The 12232-nt window shown below is 44.5% G+C and overlaps 1 protein-coding gene across 1 annotated transcript; it reads left to right on the forward strand.

Annotated features, from left to right (window-relative positions):
* Positions 1-1390: 1390 nt before the first annotated feature.
* On the forward strand, positions 1391-3452 carry LOC117460649 (chymotrypsin-like protease CTRL-1). Its single transcript, XM_034102200.2, is given in 8 exon segments — positions 1391-1436; positions 1979-2082; positions 2159-2238; positions 2334-2377; positions 2380-2414; positions 2528-2708; positions 2823-2953; positions 3165-3452. Coding segments are annotated over 8 exon segments (783 nt in total). The 3' UTR covers positions 3327-3452.
* The last annotated feature ends 8780 nt before the right edge of the window (positions 3453-12232 follow it).

Consider the following 12232-nt stretch of genomic DNA (forward strand, 5'->3'; position numbering starts at 1 on the left):
TACCGAACCGCTTCAGCTCCCGTTCCAGCGCCTCATTCGGGATGAATGGAGGAACGCCAGACACAGTGATCCGCGTGGACGGTGTCGCCAACGGCGAAACTTGGATATATTCCTCGTTTACCATTAATCCGCTCTCAATAAGTTCGGTTACATATTTCTGGTCTTTCAAAAAGACCACGACCGCTTTGTTCATGCGGGAAGCATAGGAGATGTTTACATGGCCTACCTGCTCCCCCACAGCCAGCAGCACCTGCTCCACTGTGCTTGCGGCCTGAGCCACCAAACGCACTCCGTGTCTCAGAGACACCGGCGGCGCCCCGAAGGACGCCATCCCAGCCACGAGGCACGGAAAAACAAATTAACCGTACTTGGAAAGAGTACAAATATCCCCACGTAAGATCATACAGTGAAAGAAAACGATTGAAACAGAAACAAACGAACTAAAAGTGAAAATCCCTCTTCCCTCTTCAAAAACACACCTCCACCACAGAAGAAGAAGAAGAAGAAGAAGAAGAAGAAGAAGAAGAACATATGCACAAGCACAAACATATCAATACATTATCAGAGAGGTGTCAGAGTGAAGTGGCTACCAGTGTTCTTTGCCTTGCTCTACCAATGAGGTCAACCAGAATATTAGTGCATAAAATAGTTTTGCAAGGGAAGTCTCGAGATGCAGATGCTTAAGATAAAACTGGTTCCTGTTCACAGACCACTAAGGTTGTGATTAATATATTTTTTCCTGTGAGTTAACATATTTGACAGGAAATAACAATTTTGTAAGATCCGATAAGAAAGGTGTTGCTGTAGTTGTCAAGAAGGATAGAAACAATATCTGGTATCTTGTGTCTGCTGATGAATAAGGTTTGAGTTGTGCAAGCAAGGACATATTAGCAATTAGACAGCTTAATATATTGAATGTGGTGCAAATGTATCTTAATAATGAATTCAAAAACACAAAGACAGTAAAATGGAAAGAATATTGTGTTGCTTCTAACCAATGAAATGATTTAGCAACAATGTGTTTGCAAAGCCATGACCTTTGTGGACAAGAACAGGCCAAACAGGAACATAGGAATAAGAATATGATCAGGTGTTCTCTTCCCATACTTATCACCAAAGATGTGTGTGTGTGTGTGTGTGTGTGTGTGTGTGTGTGTGTGTGTGTGTGTGTGTGTGTGTGTGTGTGTGTGTGTGTGTGTGTGTGTGTGTGTGTGTGTGTGTGTGTGTGTGTGTGTGTGTGTGTGTGTGTGTGTGTGTGTGTGTGTGTGTGTGTGTGTGTGTGTGTGTGTGTGTGTACACAGTATAGGTCTCAGGGTCATGTGTGGGGGATACAATCATATAAAAGGCAGCGTTCCCCAGTTCTGACATTCAGGAAAAGTGAGACGTGACCATGTTCTTCCTTGTCAGTTGTTTTGCTCTTGTGGTCTCTGCACTGGGTAAGTGTCTGGCGGTTTACCAGCAGATGCATTATCTGTAGAAAACCTTTCTGTGACTGTGTGCTAGAACACTTCTTGGTATATACATTCACAACATTGGAACAAGCATTTCCATTTTTGATTAGAGCTGTGTATTCGCAACAATCTGGCATTAAGCATCAAGATATAATTGTGATGCAATATACTGCGATGCTGAGCAGCCACATTGTAATTTTCAAAAATCTTATTTTAGAGAAATACACCACTATATGCAGAAAATCGTTTAAAATAGTTACTACTACACAATCAGAACAGTGGAATCTGCATTTGCATTTATTGCAGTCTCTAAAATCATAGCACTACATTGAGAGGGTACATACTGAATCTATGCAGATAAAAGAAAACAAATTTACTGAGTTATTTCAATGCAACTTATTAAAGTTAATTATAGCTATTTTTGTGAATTGATCACGAAATATACTATTGCATTACTAAGTAGCATCACGTACAAGAAATAACTGGATTCTTGTACCCCTTTTTTCGTTCGTGTGATTTGGCCTCAGGGTGTGGAGTACCTTCTATCAGGCCCCAAGTGAGAGGTAACGACAAGATTGTAAATGGACAGAACGCTGTGTCTGGATCCTGGCCCTGGCAGGTCTCCCTTCAGGTAAACCGAGTAATACAAAGTTAATCTGTAATTCAGAAAATTACAATATTGTTAATATGTAATGTTATAACTGTAGGACGGTAGGGGATTCCACTTCTGTGGAGGATCTCTGATCAGCCAGAACTGGGTTGTCACTGCTGCTCACTGCCGCGTGTCGTAAGTCATTTTTGCCATCTCCCACATCTAAATGAGAAAAGTCACAACATGTTCCCCTTTGTGATCACTTCTCTGTATGTTTGAATTTTTTCCAGCTCTAGGAACCACCGCGTGATTTTGGGAGAACATGATCGTCAGTCCATGCTGAGCAAATTCAGGTCAAGACAATTTCCAGGGTAAGCAACACCAAAAGTTCTCTTTATTTCAAAAAATATATAGTATCTCAGTGGATTTCCTGGAGAAACACTGGCATTCATGGCTCATGATTTGTGCTCACCTCTCCATCCAGGTCATCACTCACCCCTACTACAACGCCCAGAACTTCAACAATGACATCACCCTTCTGAAGCTGTCCTCCCCAGTTCAGATGACATCCCGTGTGACTCCTGTGTGCCTGGCCTCCTCCAGCACCAGCATCCCCACTGGAACCTCATGTGTCACCACCGGGTGGGGCAAGACCGGCCAAACCTGTGAGTGAGCCCACCTTCTAAGTATTGCACACGATGAACCATACCTCCTTGAGAACGATGCAAACATATTTTAGGACAGCTAGCCTCATTACCTTTATTCTATTTCGTTCTCAGCAAGCCCCCGCTACCTCCAGCAGACTTCCCTGCCTATGCTCAGCCCGGCTCAGTGCAAGCAGTACTGGGGTTCTAACAGGATCACTGATGCTATGATCTGTGCCGGTGCTTCTGGAGTCTCTTCCTGTCAGGTAACAACCGTGCCTGAAATACAGATTTCTGGGAAAAATAAACAATTCTTAAAAACTTAAAAATGGGTCAGATTTAAACCAGTTGTAATATTGATATGTAATATGTTTCATACAAATGTGTTGAATTATCAATAGTTAAACTTCATACAAGGTTTAATTCAAATGATGTGACCCCATGCATGTTTTTAAAAAGAAACAAATCTATTTTCAGGGTGACTCTGGTGGCCCTCTGGTCTGTCAGAACGGTGGAGTGTGGTCCCTTGTGGGTATTGTGTCCTGGGGCACCTCCAACTGCAACGTGCGCACCCCTGCAGTGTACGCCCGCGTATCCTACCTGCACAGCTGGATCGACCAGACTGTCGCTTCCAACTAATGTGCAAATAACACACTCAGAACACTTGCTCCTCACTGTGATCAACAAGTAATTCTATACAGCATTAATAATAGCTGTATCGTAAATGTTACTTTTCAATTGGCTTTGAATGATGCATTTGTGAAAACTCATTAATAAAATATAACTTGACTACAGTGTTGGTTTTCATGCTTTACAACAAATGTTAAGACATTACTACTTCTGACTTATGGTATTGAAATTGAGCAACTATTAGTCGAACCGCATAATCCTGCTTTATCCGACCATTTCTTAGTAACTTTTGAAGTACTGTTACTAGACTACAAAGCATTAGTCAAAAGCTCTTGCAGCAGAACCTATCTGTTAGTGCTATAGCCACATTTAAGGAAGAGATTCAACCAATACTTAACTCGATAGCATGTCTGCATGTAGGGGAGGAAACTTATACAAAATGTACACCACCCCAAATTGATCATGTTGTTGCTATAGATGCGCTGCGAATAAAATTAGATTCTGTTGCTCCTTTGAAAAAGAAGAAAATAAAACAACATAGATTAGCTCCATGGCATAATGCCGAAACCCGCAAAATAAAGCAAAAGTCTAGACAACTTGAAAGGATATGGCGTTCCACTAAACTTGAAGAATCTCGTTTAATTTGGCATATTACTCTCAATGAATATAAGAAAGCACTGCGTAAAGCGAGAGCAGCCTACTACTCTTCATTAATAGATGAGAATAAGAATAATGCAAGATTTCTTTTCAGCACTGTAGCCTGGCTGACAGAGAGCCACAGCTCGATTGAGCCTTCTATTCCCTTAGCACTCAGTAGTAATGATTTTATGTGCTTTTTTAACGATAAAATTGTTACTCTTAGAAACAAAATTAATGACCTCTTGCCTTCGACCAGTATAGTGTTATCAACAGCTCCCGGAATCGTAAGTTCTAATATTACACTAGATAGTAAACTAGAATGCTTTTCAGCCATTAACCTTGAACAATTACATTCAATGATTCTCTCTTCTAAACCATCAACGTGTATGTTAGACCCAATTCCAACTAAGCTGTGAAGGAAGTTTTTCCATTAATTAGCACTTCTTTATTAAATATTATGAATATGTCTTTATTATCAGGCTATGTTCCACAATCATTCAAAGTAGCAGTGATAAAACCGCTTCTTAAAAAGCACAACCTCGATCCAGAGGTTTTAGCCAACTATAGACCTATTTCTAATCTTCCGTTCCTCTCAAAAATTCTTGAGAAAGCGGTCGCAAAACAGTTGTGTGATTACTTAAAAAACAATGATTTATTTGAAGATTTTCAGTCTGGCTTTAGAACACATCATAGCACAGAGACAGCTCTGGTTAAAGTCACAAATGATATTCTAATAGCCTCAGACAAGGGACTTGTCTCTATTCTTGTTTTGCTCGATCTTAGTGCTGCATTTGATACTATCGACCATGATATCCTATTGCAAAGACTAGAGCACTTAGTTGGCATACAGGGAACTGCTTTAGGCTGGTTTAGGTCCTATCTATCTGAACGCTCTCAGTTTGTACGTGTTAACGATGAATCTTCCACGCAAACCAAAGTTAGCCATGGAGTGCCACAGGGCTCAGTGCTCGGACCTATTTTGTTCACATTATATATGCTTCCGTTAGGCAATATTATAAGGAATCATTCTGTAAACTTTCATTGTTATGCGGATGATACTCAACTATATTTATCAATCAAGCCTGATGAAATGAATCATCTAAATAAAATTCAAGACTGCCTTAAGGACTTAAAAACGTGGATGACCTTAAACTTTTTGATGTTAAACACGACCAAAACTGAAGTTATTGTACTTGGCCCGAAGAATCTACGAAACAAATTATCTAAAGACATACTAACTATGGATGGCATTAATTTGGCCTCCAGTGAGACTGTAAGGAATCTTGGTGTTATATTTGATCAGGATTTATCCTTTAACGCCCACATAAAATCAATTTCAAGGACCGCCTACTTCCATCTACGTAACATTGCAAAAATCAGGCATATCTTGCCTCAAAACGATGCAGAGAAACTAGTCCATGCATTTGTTACTTCTAGGCTGGATTATTGTAACTCTTTATTATCAGGGAGTACCAAGAAGTCAATCAAGTCGCTTCAGCTGATTCAAAATGCTGCGGCTCGTGTACTAACCAGAGTTAGGAAAAGGGACCACATTACTCCTGTTCTGGCTGCCTTACACTGGCTCCCTATAGAACACAGGATAGAATTTAAAATTCTTCTTCTCGCCTACAAAGCCCTTAATGGGCAGGCGCCATCTTACCTTAAAGAACTCATTATACCCTACTGTCCTACTAGGGCATTGCGTTCCAAGAATGCAGGGTTGTTGGTTGTTCCTAGAATCTTTAAAAGTACAATGGGAGCCAGAGCCTTTTCTTATCAAGCTCCACATTTGTGGAATCAGCTTCCAGTTTGTGTTCGGGCGGCAGACACCCTATCCGTTTTTAAGAGTGCGCTTAAGACCTTCCTTTTTGATAAAGCTTATAGTTAGGGCTGATTAGATTCAGCCCCTAGTTTTGCTGATATAGGCTTAGTTTGTCGGGGGACATCTTACTTCTTCCTTCTCTCTGTCTATACCCGTGTACACTCATGTTCCGATTAACCCAGCTTCCCCAAATGTCTTTCTTTTTGGTGTCTATATACGCTGGGATCCGGAGTCATGGATGATCCTGCGGTCCTGTGTCCTGGATCGCGAGCGCTGGATCTTGAGTCGTGGCTGTGGTCCTGGATCATAGGTCCTGGATGGATATCCTCGTGGATTCATCTTCCTATTATACACACATGCATTTCCAAACATTTGGACTACCTATGTTGCAAATGTATTATCTTTTCAATTTACACACGGCATCTATTGCACGTCTGTCCGTCCTGGGAGAGGGATCCCTCCTCTGTTGCTCTCCCTGAGGTTTCTCCCATTTTTCCCTTTAAACTGGGTTTTCTTTGGAAGTTTTTCCTTGTACGATGTGAGGGTCTAAGGACAGAGGGTGTCGTATTGTCATACTGATATTCTGTACACACTGTGAAGACCACTGAGACAAATGTAACATTTGTGATATTGGGCTATATAAATAAACATTGATTGATTGATTGATTGATTGATTGATTGATTGATTGGATTGATTGATTGATTGATTGATTGATTGATTGATTGATTGATTGATTGATTGATTACTAGAGAGATGCCCATTTAGCTCCAGCTATTTAAAGATATACTTTTAGATTCAGATAACTGTTGATCATGCATTATGTTCTAAGGAGTTGTTATTTTGTCCACTCCCTGTACATGACTTAATGCCTTGTCACAAAGCCATGGCAGCAGCAGAAGTACTGTTTCATTGGCAGCTGCATGAACTGAGAAGGAGGAGTAATAGGGGGGAGAATAAGTAGCGTCAGAGCCAGATAAATATCAACTTACAAATAAAAGACAGACCTTCGTTGCATCAGAATAATGGAGACTGGTAAGAAACTTTAAACAAAACAGTTATTGCAATGCTTTTATATAGCACTAACAGAAAGGTCTAACATTGTTTTTTCCAGATTCATTTGAAATGTGTGTGCAGAAACTTTAGTTTGAGTTAATAAGTTATTTTCTAAACACAAGAGTGATTGGGTAAAATGAGTGGAAAAGTCAACATGCAATCTAATACAAAGTATTTTGTGACTACTTAAATCAACTTAGATGTTGTATGTGGTCACACGAGAGGCCAATAATGTCAGTAATTGCACTTTTTTGTTGTTCATTGTTATGTGTTTGTGCCCTGATCAGGCGCTCCTAGTGTGATGTGTCATGTCTAGCTGTAGTTTCCTGTTATGGTTTTGTAGTCCTTATCGTTTCTCCTCCAGGTGTACCCATTTGTAATTAACCCAGGTGTGTCTTGTCTCGTCATTACCTCATGTATAAGGATTCTGCTTTCCCCTTTGTCTGTGGCTGATCCTGTCTGTGCAGTACGTGTTCTTGTCTGTCATTACTTTATATTTCCTTTGTCCAACCATGGTGGTAATTATTAATTAAATTCTTCTTTTGACTACTTCGGCTACCGTCTCCTTTATTATGTTGCCTTGACTCGACATTGAGCCTGCTAACAGTCAATGGTTACGTAATATGGGGGCTCGTGCCAAACTGATTTGAGCAGGAATTTGGTGGTGGCCGCTGAGCTTAGTCCACACTTTGAATTATGGTTGACAGTGTCGTGTGTGTGGCCCATGTTTTATACCCTCTTGGTAAATAATTCTCCAATAAGGAGCGTTTTCATCCAGCTAGGGCAGCTGGACCATTTTCTATGGTTCCTTCCTTCGCCTGGAAGACATACCGTCTATGCTGGTCGGGGTAGTAGGAAGACCCTGTCAGGCTCCTCCTAGGCCGGCGTATGTCAGCTAGTTAGTTATATAGGGGGTCTGATAGTGAGGGATGGAAACGTTTAAGGGATGGGCCTTAGTTTTTTTTTCCTGTTTTGAACACACGACAGTTGTTAATCTCTTGCGAATAATTTTGAGTGTGGATGCTTCAGAAGGTCATACCGGTGCTCTTCTCTATTTAGTGGATAGCGGTAGGGGAGCGGTGGCCAGAGTTATTAAGAACAGACTGTACAGACGTGTAGGGTGAAGCCGGTTTTGTTTGTTTTTTGTGTATATGTTAATTGGTTGGTCGTATATGCTGGTGGAAGCGGGATTGGTTCTTTAGTTTCTTCCTCCCCCGGTGTGACGGTACTAGGGCAGGTATGCCTGTGAAGGTATGTGATTTTGTGGCTAGGCCAACGGTCAACGTGTTGAGCTTGTGCACTAAGGAGGAATTATCGGGGATAGCAGAGCATTACGGTGTCAGGCTTGCCCCGAGCATGAAAAAGCAGCAGCAGCGGTTAGCGCTGGTGGAGGCTTTGACCGCCATGGAGGTTATGGAGTCTGTGGGCAAACCTGAGGAGCAGGAGGTAGTCACATGTGACCCGGTTTCGGAGAACCAGGTTTTGCTGAGGAAGATGGAACTAGAGTTTAAATTCGAGCAGCTGAGACATGCAGAGCGGTTATGCGCTCGGGAAGCGGAGGAGGCAGAACGTGGGCGTGTGCATGAGCTTGAGCTTGAGCTTGGAAGGCTTGGGGTAGAGGCGCGGGCAGTGCATCATGAAACTGGGTTCGATGCTACTAGGCACCTACGTCTGGTCCCGCAATTTTCCGAGAAGGATGTTGACAAATATTTTTCTATGTTCGAAAATATAGCCACAACTCTGAAATGGCCTAATGACCAGTGGACATTACTTCTCCAGAGCGCACTCACCGGGAAAGCACAACACGTTTACGCGTCACTTTGCCCAAACACCCAGGATTACGCCGTGGTGAAGGCTGCTATCCTTAGGGCTTACGAGCTTGTGCCGGAGGCGTATAGGCAGAGGTTTCGCGCTCTTAGAAAGAACAATGTGCAAACCTACGTGGAGTTTGCTTACGAGAAGGAGCTGTTGTTTGATCGTTGGTGCGCGTCGGAGAAGGTGGACACTTTGGTTAAGATGCGGGAACTCGTGCTTCTTGAGGAGTTTAAGTCATATTGTTTGCCCGATAATGTGGCGATGTACATTAATGAACATAAGGTGACTGAGTGCTCGGTGGCTGCGAGCCTGGCGGATGAGTTCGTGTTGACGCACAAAGTGCTCTTTGACAGACCTAATTATCCCGTGCGCAGGGTGGAGAGTAGACCGAGGTGGGACTTGGGTGACAGGCCTGTGGCCTCTGGCGGTGGCAGTGTGGGCCAGGTTGCTGAGCGGGGAATGAGGGGAGAAATGCGTGAGTGTTACCACTGTGGTAAAAAAGGCCACATAAAGGAGAACTGTTTTGCCCTTACCCGTCCCAGTAAACAAATATCGTTGATAATGACACCCACACCCACACACACATCTCTGAGTAGGGATGCCCAAAGGGGTGAGGATATGAAAGCGTACTTACCGTTCATCAGTGAGGGGTTTGTATCCTTGTCCGGCGAAGGGGTGAAGGTTCCTGTGACCATATTAAGGGATACGGCTGCGTCCCAGTCATTTATTCGGAGAGATGTGCTGCCTTTTGACAGTGGTTCAGAGGTGGATGCTGGGATGACTGTCAGGTCTTTTGGGATGCATGTCATGGAAGTTCCGCTTCACACTATCCATCTTACATCTGAGTTGGTGTCGGGGCCAGTGGTAATTGGGGTGGAAAATTGTTTTCCTGTCGAGGGCGTATCATTAATTCTCGGGAATGATCTGGCAGGGGGTAGGGTCCTCGTGAAGGCAGATGTGACTTGTGTGCCAGCAGAGTCTGGGGCGGTGGACGTCCTGGCGGATGCGTATCCGAGAGTGTTCTCCTCATGTGCAGTCACGCGGGCCATGGGTATTAAGGCTCTGGCCGAGGAAAAGGACGACGTGGACTTGTTTGATACCATCATAGCGACTGTTAACGGGGTGCCTGAGTGTCGTGACCCACTTATGGATAATCCCCAGGGTGCAGTACCACGGGGGCCTGAGGTGGAGGGGGCGCTCCCGGGGCAACCCGACTTGTGGTCATCATCTCAGTTTGTTCCTGAAATTGCCCCTCTTGAAGGTGATGCTGTTCTTCCATCTATTCCAGCCGGTCTCAGCCCTTTACTGCCCTCTACTTCCTCGTGTGAGTCTGCCAGTAGCGCGGCTGGGTTTTCTTTTGCTCGTGAGGAGCTTATCGCGGAACAGGGTAGAGATCCAAGCCTGTCAGGCCTTTTTGCGAACACAGCAGGAGTGGGAGAGAGTGAGATTTCTAAAAGTTGCTATATCCTGAGGGATGGGGTATTGCTGCGTAAATGGTCTCCTAGCCTCGACGCGTCAGCGGAGAATGATTGGAATGTGGTGACGCAGGTTGTGGTTCCGTTTAAATACCGTCACGATATTCTGTGTTTGGCTCACGATCACAGGCTCGCAGGACATCTGGGGGTCAATAAGACGTATGATAGAGTGCTGCGTCAATTTTTTTGGCCAGGGTTGAAACGGGATGTGGTGCAGCACTGCAGGGGGTGTTCAACGTGTCAGGTGGTGGGTAAACCTAACGGGGTCATTCCACCGGCGCCACTCTACCCTATCCCGGCAGTGGGGGAACCTTTTGAGAGGGTTATCATTGATTGTGTAGGTCCACTCCCTAGAACCAAGGCAGGTAATAGCTTTCTTTTGACCATTATGTGTGCCAACACACGGTTTCCGGAAGCAATTCCGCTGAAACGGATAACGGCCAAAACAGTGTCACAGGCCTTGGTGAGGTTTTTCTCCGTTTTTGGTTTGCCTCGCGTGGTACAGTCCGACCAAGGTACGAATTTTTTATCCCGCATCTTCTCGCAGGTTTTAAAGCAGCTGGATATATCGCATAGTTTCTCTAGCCCATATCACCCACAATCCCAGGGGGCTTTGGAAAGGTTCCACTCCACGCTAAAAACAATGCTTCGGGCGTTCTGTCGTGACACGAAGGACGACTGGGATGAAGGGGTTCATTTAATGTTGTTTGCCGCAAGGGAGGTGGTGCAGGAATCTTTGGGATTCAGTCCTGCAGAGCTGGTATTTGCGCATTCGGTTAGGGGGCCGCTTAAGCTGCTGAGGGAGAAGTGGTTGGGGGAGAGCGAGCCGAAGAACCTGTTAGACTATGTCTGTGGCTTTAGGGAGAAGCTGAAGAGGGCATGTGAACTAGCGAGGACACATCTGAGTGACACACAGGGGAGGATGAAGGGCTGGTATGACAGGAAGGCTCGGGATAGAACGTTTGTGCCAGGGGAGAGGGTTTTAGTGTTGTTGCCTGTCCCAGGCTCCAGCTTACAAGCACGGTTTAGTGGGCCGTACCTGGTTAGAGAGAAAGTAGGGGATTTGGACTACCTGATCGAGACACCGGATCGTGGGCGGAAGACTCGCTTGTGTCATGTTAATATGATTAAGCCATATTATGTGAGGGAGCCTCTGGTGAATCCTATTGACAGTATTGTTGTGCCCTCTGCGAGTGTGTCCACTGTGCCGGTGTCAGTTTGTATGTTGGCGCCATCTAGCGTTGATGAGAGTAATGACAGTCTTTGTTTTTCAGAGGGGGTTGGAGAACTGGAAGATGACGTCATTATTCCGTCCAAGGCGGTCGTGGAGGGACGGTTGACAAACACTGAGTCATTGATCACTCTTGACTGTCATCTTGGCCATTTATCAACAACGCAGCGAGATGATATCAGGGGTTTGGTTGGGTCTCATTGTGAGCTGTTCTCCGATATTCCTTCGCGCACTAACGTATTACAACATGATATCGATGTGGCGGAGGCATTACCCATTAAACAGCACGCGTATCGCGTGAATCCATATAAGCGGGCACGGTTACAGAAAGAGGTGGAATACATGCTCACTAACAATATCGCTGAGCCCAGTTTCAGCCCATGGAGCTCGCCGTGCTTGTTGGTTGATAAGTCAGACAAGACAGATAGGTTTTGTACGGATTTTCGCCGAGTAAATGACGTGACTAGGCCTGATAGTTTTCCATTGCCCAGAATGGAGGACTGTGTCGACAGGGTGGGGAGTGCGTCTTATGTAACCAAGCTGGATTTGCTGAAAGGATACTGGCAGGTGCCACTTACGGATCGCGCTAAACTAATTTCTGCGTTTGTGACACCTGACAGTTTCCTGCAATATACGGTAATGCCGTTTGGTATGCGCAACGCGCCTGCGACTTTCCAGAGGCTGGTGAATCGTGTTCTGTCAGGCGTAGCTAATTGTGAGGCCTATCTCGATGACCTCGTCATCTATTCTGACGATTGGGAGGGGCACATGGTTAGTTTGCGGGAAGTTTTTGACCGGCTTGGTCAGGCAAACTTGACCCTGAACCTGGCCAAGTGCGAGTTTGGCAGGGCGACCGTCACCTATCTTGGCAAGGTAGTG

This window comes from Pseudochaenichthys georgianus, chromosome 16 (assembly GCF_902827115.2).
Source record: "Pseudochaenichthys georgianus chromosome 16, fPseGeo1.2, whole genome shotgun sequence".
NCBI classification, from domain to species: Eukaryota; Metazoa; Chordata; class Actinopteri; order Perciformes; family Channichthyidae; genus Pseudochaenichthys; species Pseudochaenichthys georgianus.